Genomic DNA, 25,958 nt, shown 5'->3' with positions numbered 1-25,958 from the left:
TTTAAATTTTAAGGATTTCCTTCCATCTGCAGCCTTAGTAAAGCTAAGTTTGAACAGTTCCCATAAGAACCAAATATCTTCATTGAGAAAATAAAATCTACAACATGTTCTCTGGAATATAGTGTGGTTTATTCATTCTAATTGATGTGCTATTTTAAATATTAAAAACATCAAGTAAAAACAGCTATATATATATATATATATATATATATATATATATATATATATATATATATATATATATACACACACAGCAGCAGAAGCAGGAATTTGGGCAGAACTGAGCAGGGCATTGTTGTGCTTTTAGATTATACATGGCTGAAACCAACAAAATCAAAGAAATATAATGGCAGCAATACAAAATACAGCCCAATATTCTTCCGGGCTTTTGGAAAAGCCCTGCAGAATAAAAATTTGAAGAAGACTTTCAGAAATACTTTCCAGCAATTTCTAGAGTACTCCAGATTATACAAGCTTCTTTAATGCCATTTATACATTACTTTTCTGGGTTAATTTTACTTAATATCCAGGTTATGTTTCTGTAATTTACAAGCTACCTATCTTTAAAGACTTAAAGAGCAATTTCCTGGTTATCAAAGATTAGTTTCTAGAATTTTCTTGTTAATTTTATGTTTGACCTCAGTGAAGGTTACAAGTTACTATCTGCAACTCAATTACTCTATTTTTAAAAAATCCAGGTTATTTTTCTCAGCTTTGGGGAATTTATGGGTTTATTTTGTAAAATATACAGATGAATTTTTCAGGAATTTTATATTTGCTTTTTGGAACTAACAGAAGACTTTCCTGAAACCTTTTTGGACCTTGCGGGCTACGGTTAAACTTAAAGCAGGTCGAGTTCCAGCAAGTGAATGATAAATCAGCCAGTAAGTTTCATAAAAATAACCTGTACTTTTTAGAAAATAACCTGTAAATTCTGGGGAAGTCTGGACTGCATGATATATTGTTACCAAAGCAATAACCTTGTGAAGCAGCATCATGTTGACCTTTTTCTAAAAGGCTTCATATTCTCTGTTTACAATAATGTGAGTAAAGATATAAATGTCAATAAGTATTGTTAAATAGTGTCACCCTTTTGTTTATATCCGGGCATAAAATACAGCATTAATGTCCACCTATATGTTTTTGTTCAACATAAATGATCCTAGATAACTTACTAGCACCAAATGAAAGTTTCTATCCAAATAAAAAAGAGAAAATGTGTAATTAACTGTGTAAGATTTCTAACTGATTTACAGTAATTCTTAATCTGTGCATCTAGAAAAGTTTGTCTGTATTTGTATATTTTCTAAAACTGCAGCTTAGAGTAAAGCATCTATGTGCTGTATCTACATATTTTAAATGGTAATAATCAACATACTTAACTTTCCTGTGAAACAACCATCAGTTGGGCGAAAAGGAAAAACAAAACAACAAAAACGAATTACTGTCTGTTCAACATTCTTTCTGTCCACAGGATGAACTGCTGTTAAACCCACCTGAAGCATAGTATTGTCATTTTAAAGTAGATATAGGCAAGGGTGATGAGAGCAAATACAACAAAATCAGATATGCACATTGAGTACACTTATAACAAATTAAAGACAAATATTAAAAAATATTTTTTTATAAGGTAACACAAGATTGTGGCGTTTACCGTGGGATCTGTGGGTGCGTTGAAACTACTTGTCTGCTTTAAAAGAGTCTTTAACACACAACTATGATGATGTGGCGATATACTGAAGGTTCTCTGTAAACATTCTCTGTTCTAGGCCTCTGTTTCTGATTGATCGGTGGTGACGCTGCCGTTCAACTCGCCCAAAGCTGATTGCTCCTGGATGTCCGTCATCTCCCCGACGGTGAAGATGGGTTCCCCCGCCTTGCTGTGGGCCGAGCCGCCGTCCGGCTGCTTGGTGGCTTGTTCGGCCAGCGTGGGCTCTTCATCCAGCCTGCTGGAGATGGACCAGTAGAGGTGAGCGTCGAGTCTGGCCGCCGCCAACGCCAGCTCCCGTGCCGAGCAGGAGGGCGTGCCAACCTTGGTGGGTATAAGGGAAGATAAGTTAGTTAAATCGGACCTTTTTGTACTTCCATTTGGGTTTCTACTACTTCTAAAAGCAGCCCAATAAATTTGCCAAAAAACAATTTTCACCTACCCACATGTTATTTGTTCTCCTCTAACTCCCATGATAGTTGCAGCCTCAGGCACCTGTCTACCTGTGTCTTATATTGTTCATATGTCCTTTTTTGTTCTTTGAATGGTCGGTACTGGAATGAATTTTGTTGTGCTTTCTGTACAGTGACAATGAAGGCTGATTCAGATTTTGAATGTAATTGTTTTTAGGGTCTGAAAAATGAACCGTTTAAAAACCCTCTGGAATGTAACGTCAAAAATTAGCAGGTTCTGCCCCTCACCTAGCAACCCTAGCCAAGCCATCCCATTACCTAGCAACCCCAGTGAATTCCAGTCTGTCACCTAGCAACCCTAGCCAAGCCATCCCATTACCTAGCAACCCCAGTGAATTCCAGTCTGTCACCTAGCAACCCTAGCCAAGCCATCCCATTACCTAGCAACCCCAGTGAATTCCAGTCTGTCACCTAGCAACCCAGTCTAAGTTCCAGCACAACTGCTCAGCTAGTTTTACCGCTGTATACTGGAAAAGACAGCTGTTTTGTTATTAACTTATTAAAATATTATTTATTTAGTTTCTCTTCAGGACCAATAAAGTATTTTTGAATTAAATAACCATTCAGAAACTTGTTGGTTGTGCAGTATGCTCTACTAATGCTTTTCAAAGATGTATGGTTGTGTAATTGCACATCCATTTGCAGCCATTTTGAGTGTAAATGTTGAGTTGGTGGGCGTGGCCAGCAGAATTGCCCACTATTTGCAGGCAAGAGGTTGTAGTTTCTAACTCCAGTGTGTAGTACGAAAATGTTTGTCCTTTTTAGTTTGCCTGGTAACAGAAATACGTAAAAAAAAAAAAAAAGATTTCTGTAAGTATTTCTGCGAGTGCCATTTCTGGCAACCCCTCCTAAGCTGCGTTTCCAGTCATTAAAAATTGCTTTTTGTCATGAGGTGGTGGTTTGTGAAGGTGAGAATGAACGCAGGAGTCCAGGTTATGAAGAAAGTGATGATGAATTTAATGATGAAAGTGGCTCAAACAGTCCAGATCAGGCAGCACAGCAGAGACAAAAAGCACACAGCTAAATACCGGTAGCAACTGACACAAAGACTGAACACGGAGCAAAGTAGTCTCAGGACTATACAGTTCAACTGAGAACGACTGACAACAACCGACAAGCTACATACGACTAAGATCTGACAACAGACAAAGACAACAGGTGGACTTAAATACACTGGGAGGGTGGTCAGGGAACGAGACACACCTGGGAAACAATTAACAGGGAGGACAGGACATCACAGAGACTCACAGGGAACAGGATCACAACAAACACAGAAAAAACCCAAAAATAAACACAGAAAACTCAAATCCTAACACTTTTAATATGATGCAACTGTTCAAAATGTATGAGAAAAAAATGAAAATGTTTGAACATTAGAGACATAAAATAAAACCAAACTTAGATTAAAAAGAATAAAACTGGGTTAAAAGCTCAAAGTGCAAATAAGAAATCTTTAAACTGACAAAGTTACATGAACACATTTGAAAAAAGGATGACTTGGACTGGAAAATATGAACAAAGCCTTCTGTAAAGCTTGTCCATCATATCATAATTTGAATTTAGCTGTTTACCACAGTTTTAGCAATGGGGTTGCCAGGGAAACCCTCCCCTGGAGCAGAGCAACAGGCATCCTAATTAGATGGTCAAACCACATCATCAGACTACATTCAATGCAGCTTTTCCCCAGTCTCACTTCATCTGAGAACAACCCAGACTTCCAAAGGAAGAACTGATCCAGGAACTGTTTTGAGTCGTGGTTATGAACCACATAACCTTTTTCAGTTTTACTTCACTAAACCTCTCATCTGTACAAGTAACAAAACCACAAACTTTTTTTTTTTTTCCATTTCAAGATTTTTGAGGAAAAACAGCTGCTCCAGTGGTACCATAGCACTTCATTTACTCAAATTCCCTTCCTATTTAATGACTTTGAGGTGTAAAAATTGGTTTGAGTTCCTACATTTCCCAGCATACCATTCAGTAACCCCACGAGAGTGGGAGAATTTAGCATTGTGTGTAAGAGGGGGCAAGAACAGAACTGAGAGAGAGTTTTTATTTACCAGAATTTTGTGTTTTTCTGTTGCTTGAAAGAACTGTTAAGGCAACCAAAAGCTAACATTTCATCTGCTTTCTATAAAATAGGCCAAAATATAAGTAAAATTGATTCAAAATCATCAGAAAACAATTAAGAATTTTAATGTTATCTTTGAGGAGAAGTTACCTCAAAAGTGTGATGAAAGGCTCCATAGTCGATGTCAAAGAAGCCCTCCGCCAGCAACATCATGGGGCTGAACCTGTGACCCCACAACACCTCCTCCGCCAGGTAGGAGCTCCGCGCCTGACACGTCATCCCTGCACACATAAAACACACTCATGAGGTACTTCTGATGGGGAGAAGGATTTAAATAAACAGGCTTGACAGAAGTGACATCTTTCTTTGAAAGACAAAGAATGTCCCCTGACCAAATGGTTACATCAACTGAATTATTTAGAAAACCACTCTGATTATTCAGGATGTTGAGTGAATCTTCATCAGTGTAGACAAAGCATTTGCATAGATTAGGCAATGTAACTTTTTGCAATCGTCAATCTTAAAGTTGTGAATTTTTTAATGCCAAGCAGACATGCATTATGTGAAGGGAAGATTAATTTCAAACACGTCTCACCGGTGGCCTCCACCATTCCTTCCAGAATGACCACAATCTCGAAGTCCTCTTTCTCCAGCTGGGCCTGCGACATGTCCCAGAAGGGCGAGCGCGAGTCGATTTCATGCGAGATCACCAGCGGAGAGACGAGGAAGAGGCGGTCATCGCCCGTCTCAAAGCCCACGCTGATGTCTGTTTGGTCCAAAGGGATGAACTCACCTGGAGGAGACAAAAACACCTTCTAGTATCCAAACAAGATCCAACAAAAGAGCAATTTATTGCAAATATGTTTCCATATTGTGGTTTATATTTCTTGTTTTACCCTCTTGTGTCTGCTTGGACTTGATTAGTTTGGCCCTCATGTTGGCCCCAACGATGTGAGAGCTCCGAAGGTCGCCCACCCTGAACATCAGGCAGAGCTTGTCGTCTCTTAGAGAGATGACGGCGTGCTTGGAGAACACCAGCGTCTCGGCTCGTTTGTTAGGCTGGGAGATCTTCACGAACATGCAGCCGACCTACACAGAAAGGAAAGAGGAAGAAACAAGAACGGCCTGCGGTCAGAATCCAAAACAAAACAAAAAAAAAAAATTTTACAAAAAAAGGACCCAGAGGGTATTTTCATCAGCTGGAAAAGTGGAGGATTGTTGAAAAATTAAAAGCAATGCTTGTTATTCAGCATTTATAATTAACTCTTCAGCTAAGCAGTCCAGTGATGCTGTGCAGCTGCAGCATCTCCATTGTAGCTGCTGAATACAGACAGAGCCGAGCTTTTCTCAATAGACCTATTTCCAGCTTTCAGTGTTTAAAGAAGTAGTGACACTTGAATTAACCTCAGACTGAAATATTTTGAAGATGCAGAGGGAAACATCCCACGTGTCCATCAGCTCTGAAGATGTTTTTTTTTTCCAATTTGCAGACATGCATAAACATGATTTAGCCTTGATGCTGCTTCGCGAACTCATTTAAATCAAATCAACGCATGCAGTATTAAAATGTTCCCAGTTTTAGAGGAATGTGCCTACCATCAAATCAGTGTCTTTTAATGATATTCTAATCTTCTATAGGCCGGATAAAAACTGGACCTGAAGCAGATATTTAAATAAAGCTCCAGTTTGACTTATTCAATCTTCCCTTTTCTTGATCAGTTAGGAATTTGGTAAATGCCAAAATTAGATGCTTTTTTTTAATTTTTTTTTTACAAAGGTTCTTTCATGTATTTCCTTAGATCAGGGACAAGGGTGTAAGAAAATGGATGGATGGATGGATGGATGTTGATGACAAAGTGCTAGTTTCTCTGACAGATAATTTCACTTATAGCAAGACACTTTTCATATTTTATATGTTACTAGTAAGACCAAAAATGCTATGTAAGATTTATTATTTTTGCAGTGTATTGGTGTTTACACCAACTTCTGATTAGTGTCTCTGAAAATTGAAACTAAAATTGAGATTTATGAAATTAGAAAACATTTTTCCAGTTTGTTACTTTCCAGTTTTGGCCAGGTTGTGTGAACTTTAGCCTCTGTTTTCCGTAATTAGTTGACAGGAGAGGCACATGTCTGCTTAAAGGTTTATAATTTTTAGTGTTCAGGTGATATTCTCACATCTTTGTCATGACAAATGGTTATTTGAGCTACCTGCCTGAGCTTCAGAACTGTAATTGGTTGGTTGGACAACGTTTACACTTAAATGTGAAAATAGCTGCTAACAGATGCGCAATTATACAACTGTACATTTTTGAAAAGCAAAAGTAGAGCCTCCTGCACAACCAAATAGAACGTAACAAGTGGTTTCTGGATGGTAAGTCAATGGCTGCCGTCGTTTCCAGCAGCCATTGTACAGTGCATACAACGGCAAAACCAGCTTACCAAATGTGCTGGAGCTCAGCTTGGGTTGCTAGGTAACAGGCTGGACTTCACTGGGGGCTTCTGATTTGTTCTGTTTTTGAAACGGCACCAAAAATTATTAAGTAATTGCTGAAAATAAGCGTTTGGTCTGTTTTTAGAAGCACAGAAACATGAAGAACATGAATTTTGTATAATAGCTCCTGTCAAAGTGTGATGAGATAGAGATTAATTTTTATTATGTTCTGCTTTAATAGGTATTAAGGATGATCTACATACAGGTGCAACAGTACTTATTATCTCTGTTGCTAAGCAACTAATGTCACTTTTCTCATTTATTGAACACAGCTGAGTATTTCCACTTTGGAAATAATTAACAAATGACGGTCCAAATGAATATCTCCAGTTTTTACTATTTCTCTCCCCTCATTATTACAAGGGACACTAATAAATATTTAGTTTCCACTGCTGTAGTATTAGATTTTCTTCTTTAATAAGTCATATCCTACAGCTCACCATGAACGCATTGACCATGGATCCCAGTATGGCCTGCAGCAGCAGCAGCATGGTGCCCACCGGACACTGATCGGTGATGACTCTGTGCCCGTAGCCAATCGTCGTCTCCGTCTCGATGGAGAAGAGGAAGGCTGATATGAAACCGTTGACGTTGTTCACGCATGGCGTCCACGCCTCGTCCTCCAGATGGTCCAGATCCCCCCTTCAGGAGTGAAACGAGGAGAATGTGTGAGAAATAGCAGGGTGGGAGGAGGCGACAAAGTGGGTGTCAAAAGAAACAGCAAGAAGAGTGAGAAGAGTTTGTTTTTTTTACTGTTATTTATTTTTAGAACGTATGGTATACGTATAAACATGGCAACTCAGCTCTCCTTTTCACTCGACAGAATAAATCCGGCACAGATTTATGCTTGGTCATTAACCTGACGTGTTCGGCTGTCATTTTTTCCCCACTCTGCAAAAATTGAATACCTTTTTCATCACATCGTCCCAGTATATCACAGGCATAATTCACCCCTCTAAGAGCCTGCAGAGCTTCCCTTCAAACACACACTACACGGGTTAATGTCGCTCATTACCACTGCTCCAACAGGAGAGGCACAGCTAATTAATGGAAGTGGTGTGAGGAGCTTTATATAATCTTTGACTTTTATCGAACTGTGCTGGTGACCAAAGAATTGAGGCATCACAGAAATTGCTCTGGCAACATTTAAATGCAGTCTGGAGCAGATAGCAAAGGTCATCGTTTTTCTAGCAGACCATGTTAGCTAATTAGCTCCAGCAGACACACACAGATGAGAGGCCCTGTCGTGATGAAATACACAGCAACGTTTATATGTGCATGGTCATCTGTTTTTTCATTTTACTTAGCGGGGTTTCAAAGCAGAGATGTCTAAAATGTAATGCCTCCTTTTGATGATTAAATTGATAGTTTTGGAATATGTGAACGCTAACCGGCTTGCTAAAAGCTTCCTGGAAAGATTGATGCCACTGTTTTACCAGTCAGCAAAATATGATGCTGTGGCTAAAAGGCTGTTATCTCATAACTGGAGTAAAGGAAACAGCTCACCGAACCAGGAATTTCTAAAGCTGTTTAGCACAAAATATATTGCATCCGGAGAAAGAAATGAAGTACCGTACATCAACAATGATGAGCTACATTTTTATTAATTTGAATCTAACAGTCAGGAACAATATTTATGTTTTGGCAACATTTAAAAAACACAACGAGTTCTGTGTATTCATTGTTCATTCTGCGAATTTTTAAACTCTTTCTGATCGTTTTTGTGTATTTTGCGTGCAAAAATCCACAAATGCAGCAGTCTCAACTCATGCTACTATTTAGATTTAATCTCATAACCTCCTGTGTATCTGCAGAATGGGTTGCAGATGCATAAACCTTACTAATGCTGATAAACCTTACCTACAGTAGGCTATGAGGTACCAAATGGCGCCAAAGAAGAGCCACGTGACTGCGTAGGCCATGACGAAGACGAAGAGCGAGCAGCGCCAGTTGAGGTCCACCAGCGTGGTGAAGATGTCGGTCAGGTAGCGGTACGTCTCCCGCATGTTGCCGTGCTGCACATTGCAGCGGCCGTTCTTCTCGACGTAGCGCTGCCTCTTACGCCGAGTCCGGGCTGACAGGAGAGACAGAGCGCAAACATTCATTTAGGTTTTATCCCATCATCTCCAAAATCTCAGAAGTTCTGAATGAATTTCAGGACTTGAAAATGAGGATTTCAGTCTTGAAATGAGACGAGGCAGATGAATGAAGGAGATGAATGAAAACAGGTGACAGAGGACATGATGCTCGGAGAGAGAAGAATGGAAAACAGCTGAAAACAGACAGGTGAGGAGCAGAAAACAGATGAAGTGTGACAGGACAAACATCATCAAACACCATGAGAAGAAAAGCTACACTAAAGAGCTGACAGCACACGATAAAAACACATTAAACGATGATCAAACGACTCACTAAGACTTTTATTGCATCAAATACTACTGCTACACACAAGGCTGCCTCTTACAGGTGGAACTACAGGGGAAAAAGGAGGAAAAAGGAAAATATGACAAAAAGAGTAGATTTTTCATTCAAATGATAGTCCTCGGATGAAAAATTATAACAAGTAAATACAGCATCTTAGCGATTATTATATGCAAACTAGAGTACTGCGTAAAACACTGAGCTGCAGCTGTTTTTACAAAAATTTGCGGATTAAATGTTTCTATTACATAAAAAAAACTCTTGAGAGAGAACAGGAGGAATTGCTCAGATTGACTCTTTTGGGTTATAATAGTTTTGGATTCTTCATTAAAGTTTAGTTTTATTTCGTTTTGAAGGAATTTTTTGTCTGATTCTGTTCGTTTTCTTGAGTGGGTTTGCTAGTTTTTCTGAAGAAAATCCTTCTGAAAATCAGGGGAGCTATTAGTGAAGACATTAAAAGAAGGTCTGGCTCACTAGAAGGAGAGATTAAAGCAGGAATGTCCAAAGTGTGGCTCAGGGGCCCTATGTGGCCCTCTGACAGAATATTTGAGGCCCCCAACTGCACTTTATTGAACAGAACCCAAACCAGCTTTTAATTAGTTTATTAAGTTTAGCCAAACATAGCAACCACTTGGAAAGAAATTGACACAAATTCTGTTTATATAACTGATGAAATTTGTTCAATTATTATAATAATTGCTTCTTTTAATAAAGTCCTTTTAAAGTTTTGGATATACATTGCATAACATCCATTTCCCACAAAAACAAACCAACCAAACAAAGAAATGACTACTTTATTTGAATGATTTTAGTTTTAGTTTTATTTTCCTGTGACTGGACAATTTTGGCCTACATAACTAAAATCATGGGTTAAAAAAAGTAAGAAAATACTTGTAGTATTGTTCCAGTTCTATGACTGACAGCATTTTTAGGTTTAGACTTTTTCCTTTCTCTAGTCAAGACTTGCTGTAAATACTGGAGGCAAAAGATGTGCAGAAGTGTCAAAATCAGTGAGGGGTGAAAAAGTGCTGCATGATCCAAATTAGAGATTTGCTACGACTGCAAGTGAGATACAGAGAGGAAGAGGAGGAGCAGTCAGCTCTAGAGGAGAGAGCACTGCAAAAACACAAACTCCAAAGTATTTTTTTTTGTGTCGTTTCTTACTACACTTAAATTAAGACAAAATAAACTTACAAGTAGCTGTGTAGCAAGACGTAGGAGCTTGTTTTAGGTCAATAATTCCTTAATATTGATAAAAATGTACCAGATTGTTTCACTTATAACGAGACATTTTTCTCATGTTATAAGTGAAATAATCTGCCAGTAGAACTAGTACTTCTTCACCAATATTAAGAAACTATTTACCTAAAACAAGCCCGTGTATCCTGTTGAAAATGTATTTAATATTTGCACTAGAAACTGAACAAAAATACTTGGTGAGTTTTTGTGTTTTCGCAGTGAGAGAAATGGAGAAGAGCCAAACATGATGGTTTTGCACCAAGCGGACTGTTCAGTCGTCCATACTTGATAATAAAAAAAAGACTGTATTTCTCTTGAGAAACAGGTTTGACATTAATAAAATGAAGGGCAACAGAGGTCGCTCACCCCAGCCGAATCGCCCCCTCTCTTTCTCAGGCTGGGTCTTCTTCCTGTGCTGATTGGCGTTGGCCTCCCGCTCTGCGAGCTTGGACTGGAACGACCTTTTGACCTTGGCCGGGGGCGGAGGGGAGGGCATGGTCTGCGTGGTGACGACGTGGCCCAACTCCTCGGATACGTTAAAGACTCCAGTGGAAGCGGTCGACTTCGTCGCAGCCTCCTCTTCCTCGCCTTCGGCCTTCTCCTCCACAGGAAGCGCCAGGGAGTCGGGACGGGAAGGGAAGACGGAGTTCTCCAGCGCCATCGTCTCTTTGTGTGTGTGCGCGTGTGTGCCTGTGTGTGTGTGTGTGTGTGTGTGTGTGTGTGTGTGTGTGTGGAGAGTATTAGGCTGTTATTGATATCCTCCTAATGTCAGACTGTGTCCAGCTGTTATTGATTGGATCATTTGTTTGCTTGACTGAAGCCTGGAATGAAGGAAGAGATCACGATGACCAAATGATTGATGCTCTTGCTAAACATCAGGATTTTATTTCTTGTTTTTCACAACATCAACATCTATCAAGCTCCTATAAACACACTTTGCTGCTTTGAAGGTGTTTAGTAAAAGGCATATCAGTTACGATTAATCGCATTTTGTCACATTACAACCACAAACTGTAACGTGGGTTATTTTGGTTTTATGTGGCAGCACATAATTGGGATGTAAAAGGAAAATGGGGAACTTAAAAATCTGAAAAGTTTGGTTTGCATTTGTATTTAGCAGCTGTAAGTGTTTTGTAGGATGAGTGTCTTCCTGCTTTGCAGCTCAAGACCTGATGAGATGAAGAGGAATGTCCGTTTTCATGTCTTGCCCAGATTATCAACTAGATCTATTTCTAGACTTTGACTGGGCCACTCTAATGCAGTCTGATTTTCTTTTTGTCAGGGTTCCGAAAAAAGTCAGAATATTGAGATTAAAATCTAATTTCTCAGAATTCTGTAAATAAAACTCAGAATACTGAAATTAATGTCTGACATTCTGATATTAAAGTCAAAATATTGAGATTAAAATCTAAATTCTCAGAATTATGTAAAAAGAAAACATTCTGAGGTCAAAATTACAATTTTGGGGAAACAGTGAGATTATTAAATTAAAGTTTGAATTCTGAGATTATTGTCAATTTTCTTGAAAATTCTGAAAAAAGGTCCAAATACTGAGAAAAAAGTTAGAAAACTGAGAATATGAGATTCTGAGATTATAGTCAAATTGCTCCAAGATTCTGATGAAAAATGTCAAAATACTGAGATTAAAGTAAGAGAGTCAAATTTCTCAGAAATTCTGAGATTAAAGTGAAATTTCTGAGAATTCTGGGGAAAAAAGTAAGAATACAGAGATTAAAGTCTGAATTCTGTTATTAAGGTATAACTCTGATATTTAAGTCAGAATTATGAGATTAAAGTAACATTTCTCAGAAGTTGTCAAATTTCTTGAAAACAGAAAAAAGTCAGAATACTGAAAAATGGTAAAATACTGAGATTAAGGTCAAATATTCTGAGACTCAAGTCAAACTTCTCAAAGACTGAGACACAAAGACAGAAATATGGAATATATATGCATAAAACCTGAACAAACACAAATTTAAACATGAATATCTTGCAGTTATACAAAGATAGTTTAGTCCTACAAAATGTGAAAATGTTCAAGACATGATTTTATAATTCAACACCTTTGAAAAACAAGAAGCTGAAGCTAAAACAGGAAGTGAAATGATATTATACAGATGTTTAGGATATTCTGTTCCCTGTTTGGAGAGACGATCTGATCCAGGAGCGCAGCTGTGCATATTCACACTGGAGGCTCTTTAATTAAGTCAGTTACACACACACACACACGCACACACACACACACACACACGCACGCAAAAAAAAAAACCGCCTTGGGCTGTGTGTGTGTCTGTGTGTGGTCCTTGCGTGCCTGTGTGAGTATATTGTGCAAGTGCACTTATGGCGCTATTTTAAATGTGGTTTATTTCTACCGTATGCCTGCTGAGATTTCTTACATAAGTCCCAAAGAGGAGAGAAATCTGCACAGCGAGGCATGCTGTTCCCTGAAATATTTGCACGGGAAAATGGAGTCCAGGTCCTTTTCCAGCAGACCTGGATGCTGAGCCTCCATTTAGGCAACTGGTCGCAGGAGAAAGAGGGAGAGAGATACGGAGAGAGAGAGCGAGACGGAGAGTGGCAGTCAAGATGACGCACTATCCTGCTGATGGATGGGTCAGAAATAGCCTGTGCTCCAGAGTCCCTCTGACTCAGAAACCAAAAGGTTTCGGATTAATGTCACAAACATCCAACATCCGACATCCTACCTGCTAAGCGTCGCAACTTCTCACCTGGATCGAGCTGACTGTTGTATCATGAGGAAAAGGAAAATCTGCTCCATAATCCGGCCGGCGTTGGTGATTCGATTACACCCATGTCTGATCCTTGGTTGTAATAGCGAGGCAGGATCAGTCAGCTTTTGTTTTTTTCTCTTCAGGAAAACAAGAAGCAACTCGACTCGACTCGGTCACGCACTAAATGAAAATCCGAAAGCTACAGGCCAGTGAATGATCAAGTTGGGGGGGAGAACAGACCAGATTAAGCAGCTGAAGTTGAATATTTACGAGGATGCGTCTGCGGAGCATTTTGTGAAATGGTGGCGTCGGGATAACCCGGCAGCTCCATGATCTGTGCGGCTCTGATGGAGGCGGTCAGGTGTTGGAGCCTCAGAGCGGAGGAGGATGCTGTCATCAGTCCAGCCCCTGTCAACCCTGCCTCAGTCTCCTTACCACAACACAGGGGGACGGTCCGCCGCCTCCTCTTCCTCTTCCTGCTGGCTGCTAGACTCAGCATCTGCAGAGTTCACGGAAAAAAAGAAAATAAATTAAAATAAAAACAGCCGCCTTTATGAAATGTCTTTTTTTTATTTATGCATTTTTATATCTATTATTATTCTATAATTTGGTCTGAGTTGATGTTGGAAGTCTTTTTAAATCGTGTTTTTTTTTACACCCTTACATTAATCTTTTATAAACAGCATTAATTAAGACCATATTGGAACGCGCACCTCTTGTGCCCTCAAAGATATTATTGAATTTAATGAAGTTAGCTTGAAATTCGATATCTGCTATTTGCGTCACTGATGGGAATCCCGCCTCTGTTCTGAGATCCGAATTATTTGGCTCAGTTCTTTCAGCTCCAAAATGGATCTTCACTTCATACAATTTCCAGCTGTCGGTCCGTCAAAAAATTATTTTAAAAAAATTTGAAGGTTGTTGAAAAATACGTCTTTGGGGTTAGTAGCCTCTGAACACGCTCAGAGCTTCCCAATACAAACTCAACTTTCATATCAAGTTTTGTTGGATAATAATTTTTCCAAAAGTCATTTCGATAAATATTGTTTTACTATGATTTTCAACTAATATAATGGCAATAGAATAATTATTATTAAAGATTACTGACCTTTGAGAACACATTCTCAAAGATCAGTAACCTTTACATTTTAATGAACATTTAACCTTGGAACTGGAAGACATTTAAAATGTCAAAAAACAGAAACTATAAATAAAACAAACAGCAAAGAAAAATCTCCTTTAAAAAAAAGGTTTATTTGAGACCAAAGCACCAGACTGAAGACTATCATCCAGTTTTTGGTGGAAAGAGAGAAACGATAAATCATGCAAATAAAAATGTAGCTTGTTTTAATTTATCATTCAATCAATTGATTTATTAATTATTGCAACAGGTCAACCAGAGGTGCAGTTATTTTCTCCAACTGAAAATTATCCTGAGAACCAAATCTGAGGATAAAATATGACTGTTCGCTGCTGACAGAAAGGGTTTATTAAGGCAAGTAGCCCAGGGCCACGAGTTTGTCTTGTGTTGAAAGACAACAGGACAGGAAGGCAACAACAAGACAGGTGAAGTTTTCAGGTCAATCCTTTTAACGACTGAAATTGTCACGTTTCAAAAACTCAGTTGTAAATATCAAACAACAGCAAAGTACCTACAGCAAATTTCAAGTCAAGATTGGGGAGCTGGATCAGGAAACATCATCCAGAAACCCTGCAGAGTTTCCTCCAGAAAACCTGCTGAACCGATGGTTGGGGTCAGTAAGGTCATCCATCAGCAGCCTGCTGGGAGTTAGGGTTAAAAAATGTCAAGTTACAAAAAGTCACAGATGAACGATCAGATATATTCAGAAATAACAGCGTGTGAAATAATTGGTTCATAAAGCCTCACAGGCAGTTCAATGCCTCAATTATAAACCTTTAGCTTAATCCATCTTTACTGGTGGACACAAATATCAATTTAAAATAACTAGCACAGAGCCTGGTGGGAAGGCAAATGAAGTAGGGAGGCAAATAAAGCCTGTTAACCCGCCTGCCTGATAAAACACTTGTGGAAACCCTGACTTCTGTCTATATCTCTAGTTCTAAGCAGGAACTTTGTCTATACCTCTAGTTCTAGTCGGTCTCTGGGCTGCTCTTGGTCCGATCCCTCACCTGGAGCCATTTGCTATGGCAGACCAGACCCAAGCAGAGGCATGAGGCCTCTGACAGCTCCTAGGATCTCTGGGACCCTCAAACCCTGTCTCTGTCTCAATCCAGATTCACTCTGATCCTCTGGATCTTCTTCTGGACTGAGAGATCTGTCGGACAAACTGGTGGAGAACTTGCTGAGTATTTACTGCCAAAGAACTGTATAATTACGGTAGTCGCTCAGATTCCCTGTTTCCCTTCTTCTGGGCATTATAAAATAAAATAAAATAAAATAAAATAAAATAAAATAAAATAAAATATTACTGTAAAATAAAATAAAGTATTATCTTATTATCTTTAAACGTGCAACTTTCCAAATAAGATCAAGTGACCGTGAATACTACTGTGTTGGCTCCCCTCGTTCAGTGAAAGGAACCGACCCGTCGACCTGGCTCAGCCGCGAACGGCACATCGCTAACAGTTTGGCCGCCAGCCTGTAGGCGGCAGCATATCCGCTCACTGCAGGCGTTGGTAGAGCCTTTTTCTTCAAGATGTCGGTGTTCGGGCCAGTGGTGAAAATCCATCCCGTCGTTCTCGCCTCAATCTGTGACTCTTACGAGCGAAGGAATGAGGGGGCGAGCCGGGTCATCGGAACCATTTTGGGTAAGTTAAATCCTGGGTTAAACGTCCTCTTTCTTTTGGGGTGACATCGGGATAAAATGGATGGAAAATCCGTGTGTAGCATTAGCTCAGCTGCTAACACATGCTCGCTCAGTGCAGCCTAATGCAAACACATCTGGAGCATCAGCGGAGTCTTATTCTTGTTAAAAAAGTCTGTATGTATTTGTTTTTAACGTCCGCCTCTTTCAGGTACCATTGATAAACACTCTATAGAAGTGACCAACTGCTTTTCCGTCCCTCACAACGAGTCTGAGGATGAGGTAAGCTGCTATCACTCCGCTTGTGACATCGAACCTGAATAAACAATGAGAGAAACGGAAGTGATCTTCTGTTTATATGCATTAACACTCGTATTATAAAGAGCACTATTGTGCTTTTCATATGAATACGCGGAACAACCTCATTTCTAATTTAAAATTGTTTTAAAAAATTCAACATAAATTTTGTGTTTTGATTTTCAAGCATAGCATTTTAAGCGAAAATTTAGAATGAACACATGATAAATCTAATAGCAATTGAACCGAATAATCATTCGGCTCTTTATTTATAATGTAATTAAAGGATAACAAGGACATATTAGTTGCTTCCAGCTTCCCAGCTGCTGTTTTAAAACTGTGTACTGCTGGTCAGCTGGCTGAAATAAAGGAAAGGATATGCACTTTAACCTTGCTTAAAAGAGAGACCAGTTTTTCTGTCTGATGAACACAGGTGTGGATGCTAAAGGAGTGCCACCTAACATTCTAGCTGATTAGATGTAATCCTGGTTTTAATACACCAGAAGCTGACTGCATGTTGGCGACCGGAGCAGACAGCCTGACTAATTAATCAGCTAATATTTAGCTGGGTTTAGATCTTGTTACAGAGCAAACTGGCACAGAGTTACAACACTTAGAAACTACAGGAGATCCAGCTAACTCAGCTCTAAATAGGAAGATAAAAGGCGCTCATGCGTCTTCTGCTTTGTGAACGCCAGCCGACAATGTGTCAGGTAGCATTGTACCTAAATATTTCAGCGTCCCAAGCTGGATTTTGTTCCTGGATATTTTAGATATGCTCTTTGAAAAAAATCCAAATATAGACAAATTTTCCATGAATAATTAATTTGAAGTCAAGTTTCATGGAAAAATCAGTGAACAGATAAAGATCAACTGTACAGCTAATAAAGTCCCACAGGTTGTGATAACTGCAGTAACTGGTATTTATTTTTTTTTTCTGCAATAGGTTTAATAGTTGCTTCTCTGTTTTGAATAAAAGTCAATGGTTTATGTTTTATGTGTTTTAGATTGACATTTATTTCCACAAAAAAGGTTAAAAACCTGCCCTATATTTCTGTGCATGTGCAGAGTAACTTTTCCCTCCTGTGAGCTCTGAAAGCTTCTCAAACTGTTTTCTGTTTCTGAAACCAGCAGAGCTGCAGCACACTTTTATCTTCACATCAAACAGCAGGAGCCTGTTCTGCTGTTTGATCTGGAGTGAGTGTTGGAAAGTCCAGACGTTCAGCCTGAGCTCAGATCACTCACAAAGGGCTGACCTATATAAGTAAAGTAAAATAAATAACGGCATGTAATATCAGTGCTTTTGTAAACTTCTGTGGATGCCTGCAGGTTGCTGTGGACATGGAGTTTGCCAAGAACATGTATGAACTTCACAAGAGGGTGTCTCCCACAGAAGTCATCATCGGATGGTGAGTCAGTTTGCTTTAACGGAGACGTATTCATATTTTGCTCATTTTTGTACTTCTACCTAACCGGTTTTTGACAATAAGTTAATGTTTTTTGGTGTCTGGAAAATGAGCCATTTCAAAAACATTCTGAATGTAATGCAAATCAGCTGGCACTGCCTCTCATCTAGCAACCCCAATGAAGCTCCAGCATGTTTGGTCAACTGGCTTTACTGCTGTTTGCACTGTACAATGGCTGCTGGAAAAGACAAGTGTTTTGTTGTTGACTTAGCATCCAGAAACCACTTTCTGCATTCTTGTAGTAGGCTCTAATAATGCTTTTCAAGGATGAAAGGTTGAATAATTGTGTATCTGTTTGCAGCCATTTTAATGTGCAAGTAAACGTAATTTGGGTTGCGTGGCCAGCAGCTTATTTGGATTTTAAATGAAAAAAAAGCCTAAAATATCTCAAAATAGGCTAAACTGACCAGACTAAAATCTTGATCTTGTTCTCCAAGGATGATTTTGTGCAAAAAAAAATGTAAAGGACATGTTCTGTTTAGCCCAGAGACCCGTCATAACCTGATCAAGGAAGCACAATAGGTCCAAATCATAGTGGAAAAGGTTCCAGCATATTGCCTTCTCTCCTCAGGTATGCCACAGGCTTTGATATCACTGAACACTCCGTGCTCATCCACGAGTACTACAGCCGCGAAGCCACCAACCCCATCCACCTGACTGTGGACACGGCGCTGCAGAGCGGCAAAATGAACATTCGCGCCTACGTCAGGTGAGCTGCTCTATTTGTGCAAGTGTGTGTGTGTGTGTGTGTGTGTGTGTGTGTTTGTTCGTGTGCGCGTGTGCAGCTCCAGGCTGATGGTGACCTCGTGGATGTGTTTGTGTGTCTTCTTCAGTGCCCAGATGGGTGTGCCAGGAAAGACGGTTGGTGTTATGTTCACCCCCCTGAGTGTCAAATACATCTACTATGACACTGAGAGGATAGGCGGTAAGCACTTTATTGGGCTTCTTAGTTTGGTTGGACAGTTTTATTTCAAAGTCTAGCTTCTGGTAGGAGCCTAATGCCACACGGGAGGCTTTTGACCATAAAGAAAAGTTTTAAAGGGGGAAAAAAGGATTGCATTTAAATCAAAAGCAAAACAAATAAATAGAAATGATTGGTTAAGCAAAATAAACAAATCTGCAAAAAGAAAAATTTAGTTAGACCTTTCAGTTTCAGTTCAAAAAAAAAAAAAAAAAAAAAAAGTTCAAAACTTAGACTCCATGACAGTTCACTCTACCGACTCAAAGGCAGGGGTAATTCTTCATGTGACCCTTTTTGTCAAGGGTCACATGTTGGATTTGGATTAGTCAGGGTTAGAATTATGTAAAATGATACAAAATCTACTTTTTTTTTCTTTTTTTTTCTTTTACATCATGTTATTATATTGTTCCCTCATCAAAAACACACCTGGAGTGTTGCCTTGACTCCTTCATGCATGTTTGAGAAAACCTTGCATCTCCATGGCAACCATTCAATTTCAAGACGTTAAATTACAAAGTCATTTCTTTCAAGCCTTATTTGATATATACAGCATTTTTACACAACTGAAGTTAACATACTTGATTGTGCTACAAAATACCACTATATGCCTGGAAAACATTTAACACTGCTCCTTTAAAATCAAGAAATGAGCAAATTCTAATGAATTTCAACACTCCTGTGTGTAAACATTTTGACTCTATCTCCATGTTGTAGTGGATCTTCTGCAGAGAACTCGTGTGACTCCCAGCCGCACCAAGGGGCTGACCTCTGACCTGTCACAGGTGGGGAGCGCTGCGTCCAGGATACAGGACATGCTGACCACTGTGCTGGCGTACATCGAGGATGTGTTGGTGAGCAGGAAAGCCTGGTTCTGATCCGGTCTCTACGATAGATTTAAACCCTGATCATAATGTGTGTGTGTGTGTGTGTGTGTGTGTGTGTGTGTGTGTGTGTGTGTCCCAGTCTGGAAAGGTGACGGCTGATAACAGCGTGGGTCGCTTCCTCATGGATCTGGTCAACAAAGTGCCGACCATCACAGCCGAGGACTTTGAGAACATGCTCAACTCCAACATCAACGTAAGCGCTCGTCTAAAAATATTAAAATTGATTGTTTACATTGGACGTATGACATCATAATGAAGTAAAATCCTTCATGGTTGTGATACAAAGCTGTAAATAATTTCTGTTTGCAGGACCTGTTGATGGTGACCTACCTGTCTAACCTGACTCAAGCACAGATTGCTCTGAACGAGAAGCTGGTGCTTCTCTGAGGAGAGTATTTCAAGTCATATTTAATTTTTTGAATTCTTTCTTTTGTTTTGGCTAAGATGAATAAAAACATTCAACAGTCATATAGCGGATTTGATTTCTTCAAATATGCTTCTTCTGTAAGTAATGCATTGTACAAACTATTGTATTCCTAATGTAATAATGCTTTTTGTCATTTACAGTCACTCAAAAATTGTTCTTGGATTCAAAATTAGCTTGATGCAACTACTTTTATCATCAAAACTGATCCAACTTTTTCAGATTTACTTTTATTTAATAATTTTAAAAATGACAGATTTATGCAGATGGCATGTGTCTTGAAGAGCAGCATGTTTCAGATTTTGATAACCATAGATAAAATGGAGTATGTAAGTATTTGTTTTATTTACACTAAGCTCAAAGTAAACTTTTGTATTATATGTAAAATTGGTTGAAGATGAATAGGAACTTTGGAAAATTGAGTATAGGAAACTATACAGTTCTGACACTTGTGGACCCTTGTATTAAATTCAATTAATTTTAGTCATTTTTAAATGCAGTTTCCAGAATAACACTGCTTACAGTGGCAGCATGTCAGAGTAGCTCTATTACATTACTTCTGATTTGTTCTATGAGAGGACTTTTGTTCATTTTTTCCATTGAGAATTTTTTCACCTTCCCGTTAATATTTATGACAGCTATTAGACTATCATACAGAAACAGTCTTTAGTCAGTGGCCTGTTCAGATTTGTTGCAATACTGACTGCTACTGGAGATCTTTCCAGACATGTTGAAGATACTTGGATGAAATGAGTTGCTTGTAATTTACTTTTGGGATAAGCAAAGTATTTTTTAAATTGAATTGGACTAGAATAAACATTAAATATCAAGTCTTTAAACACCTTACTTCTATAATGTATCTTGAGTCTTAGAGGCTAAATGTGAACAGTTAATATTTTCCCATAGATTGTTTATGCATTCCAAAGAACTGAATGAGTAGCTGTATCTGCAAACTAATGACCAAGTTAAAAAAAAAATCTACCAGAATCAGTTTACCACTGGTTAATTCTTCTGATGTGATAGTTTAACTTTACTGTCTGAAAACAATGGAGAGAATATTCTCATTGCGTTCATGTATTTATATTTAATTGGACTAAAGAAGGTTTTTTGTAAAATTATTCTTCATACCAACTATCACAAGAGATGTGTCAAACCCTGAATTTTAATGTAAGCCAAGCAGGTCTTATTTTCTACATAAATATACATTTACATCAGAGGCAGAGGTACATTTTTAAAGCTGGAAATCCTGAGTTACAATTCAAGCTTAGTGCAAAGAGCATTAGAGTCACATTTCAAAACTCCATCCAGGAAGATCAGGGAATGAAGGCGCTGTTTGATCCCCAGTCTTTACTTTTCGTTACTCTTTTTATCTTTGACTTGAGACTTCAGGATCTTCTCCACAGCAGCGTAGCTCTGGACCGCGGTGTCGTACACGGAATCTCCGGTAGACTTGGCGATTGCCGCCGCCTGCTCCGGGTAGTAAAGGGAGGCGCCCAGGGTCATAAGGCCCGTTGGGTAGAGGACTTTCTTAATCCTGGATCCTCTGGCCAGAAAGAGTCCGACGACTCCGGCTAAACCGATGACTCCTGCCCGGGGATAGAAGTCTTTAGGAGGGTACTGTAGATTGACGTACGTGTCATTTCCCAACTGGACGACCTTCTGAACTTTGGGTTTAATTTTAGCGTACGCTGACTGGCACCAAATAGCGTACGGCTCAGCTAACTTCCTGACGGTGGCGACTTTCTCCTCCAGTTGACCCGCTTCAGACTCCTCATGCCAGAGAGGTGGAGGAGGAGGGGCTGTGTAGAGCGACAGCTCGTCCAGGTTTACCGAGGATGTCTCTTCTTTTTCTCCGTTACCGGCATCATTAGCCGCGAAAACGGTGAAAGGCAGGAAACTCGAGGCTCCCGGCATGACTCTACCTGTCACCTTCAACATGAACCCTGAGGGCCATATGCACTGCCTACGGAATCCGCCGAGGGACAAGACTGACTGGCGCCGCATCTATGATTTTTTTTTCCAAACAGAAAAACCCGCCAAAAAAGTGACAATGCCGTTATAAACATATTTATATATTCTATATGCTCAGACATTCTCCCTCTCCCACAATTAGTTCATTTAATTAAATGTATGGATTAATTCAAATTGTATTTAAAAGGACACTGCTAATTGCGTGAATATGACCAAATTAACAAAGCAACTAAATATTTGAATAAAAACAGGAAAAATGTTATCTGTTACTTTCAGTGTATATATAATATATATCAAAGCTACATATATTTTTAAAAAAGATAAAAAGTAGAAAATTACATGTATATGGATGTAAAACACTAAATAAAATAGCCTTAAAAAGAAGAGCAGTAGTGCTTTATTATGTATGTTTAGTTACTATTATGTAACTATTTATGTTTTAGAACGGTGATTAAATTAAGCATAACTATTTAAGGTACATATCCTTAAAATTTAAGATTTTATATATAATTTTTAAAATAGGACTTTTTACGAGTTTTACTCAGGCATTTTTTTTACTTTTCAGGTCAACGTCTCTAGTTACCATGACAACCGGTCGCCATGGTGACAGAAAATAACAACACCAACGGTTCGAATTCTGGTTGGCATGCTAATCAGGTGTTTTGTTGGGTTGTTTTTTTTAGCTTCATAAGGCTATAAGTAATTTTATCGTTAATTTTTAAGCAACGATAGTTAGCTTAAAACCGAAGTACAAGCGTATTATATGCAGCAGTTGCAGTTGTAAGTCAGTTTTTTCTTATTCTCTTATTGTTATGGAATGTCTCGGAGTATCGTCTTACCAAAACTTGCAGGCTTTGTCTGCGCTGTTATCAACTCAGCAGGAGGAAGATGAGGATGAAGACTGTAAAGTAAGATTACTCACAAACACAAATAAACAGTATGAGGATGTTTATTTAAAATAGGTAGTTTTTTTAATGTAATTATTCCATAAAGGTTATATCTGGGTGCAGTAGAGTTGAATAACTAAATTGGACTTATTTCAGCAAAATGAAACAGCCTATGGACAGCTTGGTCCTGGACATATTGGTCCCCCTCCTAAAAAAGAAAAAGAAGGTATGTGCACTTGTTTATCTTGGTTAAATTTATTTTTGAACAAGAATCTGTTAAAAGCTCAAACTGGCTTTCTGCTGATTTAGTGTCTACTGCCTACACAAAGAAAACCAGTAAGGATATCTGGAGTGAGGAGGAGGTGGCTGAGGGCTCTCAGTATGATGATCTGGCAGACCCGAGACCACAACCTGAGTAAGACTGAGGAGGAAAAACCTGTAGTGGTGCTGCCTTCATTCTAGTTAGAATACAACACAAAGGCTTCACGGTGGATTGCAGCAAGAAAATCCAAGGTTTTAATCTTGGCCTGGGTTCTTCTCCCTGTGCATGTGTTTGTTTTCACCCACAGTCTAAAAAGATGACTGTTAGATTAATTGGTTACTCTAAAATTGCCCATTGGTATGACTGCAAGTGTGTCTAGTTGTCCTGTGTCTCTTTGTAGGATAAGAATCCAAACTGTACAACAAAATTGATTAAAAAAATTGTGTTTTCAAGGATAGACAGTTTTCATAAAGAGATTGTACAAATCCCTCAACAGTTACACATATGCTGATTTTAACAGTTTGCCCTAAATGCATTTCGCAGAACAATATTCTAAATTTAAAAGTTGCATTCCCGGTAATTTTCAGCATGAAATTATTTTACATCAATAAAAGTTGCTTTCATTTGAAAGTTTAATAATCTTTACCAGAAAATTAAATAAGTGATGTCAGTTTCCTCATACTATGATAATGTGCAATTTTCATGTGTATTCTAACATGGCTTGTTACAGGTATGAAATTATCCTGAAGCAGAGTGTTGGAACAGAGGATTTGTTCCTGGGCTTAAGCCAGAAGGATCCATCTTCAATGTGCTGTGAAGCCATGCTGGTAATTTATTAAGCATCAAGCAAGTTGTTCATTGAAATTAATCAACTTTTTTCAGATTGGAAAACATCTGCAAGCATTTGAATAAAGACAAAGATAAACACAAAACCAAATGCAGTTTATAAGTAAGTTTAAAATGTTAAAGGCATCAGGAGCTGCATTTTATTTGGAAAACCTGACACTGTGATTTTATTGCTCAATAGTGCAATGACAATACAGATTGAAATTAACCCACACTTTCCTCACTTTTCTTTTTCTCCTCTATCAACACAACTAAAGAATAGAGAAAGTCAAAATAAAACTCAGAGTTTTATTGCATGGCACCTGAAATGTAAATCCTTGCAAAAACTGCATCCGAGCTGTCCTTTATTGGGATAAAAACTGAAATCCATTATAAAGTGCATGTCTAATATAGGAACAGAAATCTTATACAGTTTGAGAAAGTATGGAACATGATTTAAGTGTTTTCCAGGTCTAGATGTATGGCCTCAGAAATTAAGAGTATGGAAAAATATTTGTATTTCTAGACTTAATTTCCAATACCATTGTCTATACATCCTCCCTCCAGTCCTTCCTTCTTTGTTTCATTTCTTACTTTTCTTTCCTTCCATATGTCTTCACTTACAGAGTTATGCCAAACATTCATAGAAAATATAACTAACATGACTGTAGATATTTGGTCAAAAGATTTGTTTATACTTTTGAAATGATTATTGGTATAAACTGGGACTATTTAGGACATTAGAGCAATATTAATATTTTTTCCTACCCTTAGGTTAAAATAAAACTACCCGACACAAAGGCAAAAGATGTCTTCTTGGATTTAAAGGAGAAGTACCTGGATCTGCGGACTCCAAAGTAGTAAGAGCGGTTTTGAAAATCTTGTCTTTTATTTTTGATCTCATAAGGAGAAGCTGCTGCTCACACTCACATCTCGGATCTTCAGACATTTTACTTTAATCAGTGTTCCAGATCTTGACCTGAGCTTCAAGTGCAGCTCTTAACATCCTCCTCAACCACTTAACGTCTCTCTCCTTCTCACATCATTGCTTTCACTTGTCGCTCCTTTCTTTTTTCTTTTTAGTAAACTGGGTCTCCATCTGCCCCATCCCATCCAGAATCAAGAGGGCAAGGCTCAGTTCTTTAGCGACAGGCAGGAACTGGAGGTGACTCTACTGATGAAGTGACCCATGGACTGCATCAACATGCAGTAAAAGAAGGATAAATACATTATTTCAGCTTTACGGTAAAGCTGAAATAATTCCCACCACTTTCTTGGGGGGAAAGTTAGGATTGCACACACTGGCTTGTTTGATGCCTGAAAACAATGACGGAAGTAAATCCAATTTATTTCTGTAAATTTTTAATTAAATCTGGGCTCTTTTCCATATGTAATCTCTGACTTCATAAGAAAAAGTTATAATAAATGTTTTCTGTGCTTCAGTAGTTCTGCGCTTGTTTTAATTTCCTTTCTATCATGTCTGTAGAGAAAAAAGTAAAATAACTTTTTAAATTGAGTATTGGTTATTTAGATAACACAGTGCTCTTTTTATAGTTGAGTGATTTAGAAGTTAGACTTGATTGACTTGAAGCGAAACATTAAAGTATGGAAATATAGGAACAAGAAAGCAACATCAAAAGAAAAGCAGTATTGGTCAAGACCTGAGTTTCCCAACTTTCTAGTTTCTGACCCATCTTTGCAACAAATACACCATGCTCTAAATGTACTCTGCAACGTTTTCACTTTTTTTTTTGTCAGATTACAAACAAAAATGTTAGTGTATTTTATTTTGTTTTTTTATGGAAAAGGCCAAGATGCATGGTTTTTAAATGTTTTTACAAATGAAATACAGCCACTCCGACTGAGTCAGTACTCTTTAGGACTACCTTTCACTGAGCTACAAGTCAAAAGTCTCTTCAAGGTCTGCACATTTGGACTGAACTTTTTGTCCATTCTTGTTTCAGTAATAGCTCAGCAAGTTTGGATGGAGAGCATCTGTGTTGTAAGACAAATCCTGTTACAATAATTGGTTACAAGTAATCAAATTAAGTTTATCC

The 25,958-nt window shown here is 38.5% G+C and overlaps 4 protein-coding genes across 4 annotated transcripts; 2 read left to right on the top strand and 2 right to left on the bottom strand.

Annotated features, from left to right (window-relative positions):
• Positions 1–258: 258 nt before the first annotated feature.
• On the bottom strand, positions 259–13,913 carry kcnj9 (potassium inwardly rectifying channel subfamily J member 9). Its single transcript, XM_088014477.1, has 8 exons — positions 13,136–13,913; positions 10,773–11,227; positions 8,607–8,820; positions 7,187–7,388; positions 5,149–5,341; positions 4,848–5,045; positions 4,403–4,533; positions 259–2,032 (listed from the first exon to the last, which is right to left on the bottom strand). Exons 2-8 carry the CDS (start codon positions 11,065–11,067, stop codon positions 1,766–1,768), a joined length of 1,500 nt encoding a protein of 499 aa, XP_087870603.1. The 5' UTR covers positions 11,068–11,227; positions 13,136–13,913; the 3' UTR covers positions 259–1,765.
• A 1,858-nt stretch (positions 13,914–15,771) lies between these two features.
• Positions 15,772–20,000, top strand: eif3f (eukaryotic translation initiation factor 3, subunit F). Its single transcript, XM_014967329.2, has 8 exons — positions 15,772–15,928; positions 16,136–16,206; positions 17,551–17,630; positions 18,259–18,396; positions 18,521–18,612; positions 19,363–19,499; positions 19,612–19,725; positions 19,842–20,000. Exons 1-8 carry the CDS (start codon positions 15,817–15,819, stop codon positions 19,917–19,919), a joined length of 822 nt encoding a protein of 273 aa, XP_014822815.1. The 5' UTR covers positions 15,772–15,816; the 3' UTR covers positions 19,920–20,000.
• A 1,100-nt stretch (positions 20,001–21,100) lies between these two features.
• On the bottom strand, positions 21,101–21,960 carry LOC106903478 (MICOS complex subunit MIC26-like). The gene has a single exon (XM_014967330.2). The coding sequence runs from the start codon at positions 21,958–21,960 to the stop codon at positions 21,304–21,306; it is 657 nt and encodes a 218-aa protein (XP_014822816.1). The 3' UTR covers positions 21,101–21,303.
• On the top strand, positions 21,886–25,346 carry dnaaf6 (dynein axonemal assembly factor 6). The gene is made up of 6 exons (XM_014977430.2): positions 21,886–22,835; positions 22,971–23,040; positions 23,124–23,229; positions 23,807–23,903; positions 24,676–24,761; positions 24,985–25,346. The coding sequence occupies exons 1-6, from the start codon at positions 22,740–22,742 to the stop codon at positions 25,085–25,087; spliced, it is 558 nt and encodes a 185-aa protein (XP_014832916.1). The 5' UTR covers positions 21,886–22,739; the 3' UTR covers positions 25,088–25,346.
• Positions 25,347–25,958: the final 612 nt, after the last annotated feature.

This window comes from Poecilia mexicana, unplaced genomic scaffold, assembly GCF_051168715.1.
Source record: "Poecilia mexicana isolate PSO_F unplaced genomic scaffold, ASM5116871v1 scaffold_17, whole genome shotgun sequence".
NCBI lineage: Eukaryota > Metazoa > Chordata > Actinopteri > Cyprinodontiformes > Poeciliidae > Poecilia > Poecilia mexicana.
This window is presented reverse-complemented; position numbering and strand designations above follow the sequence as displayed.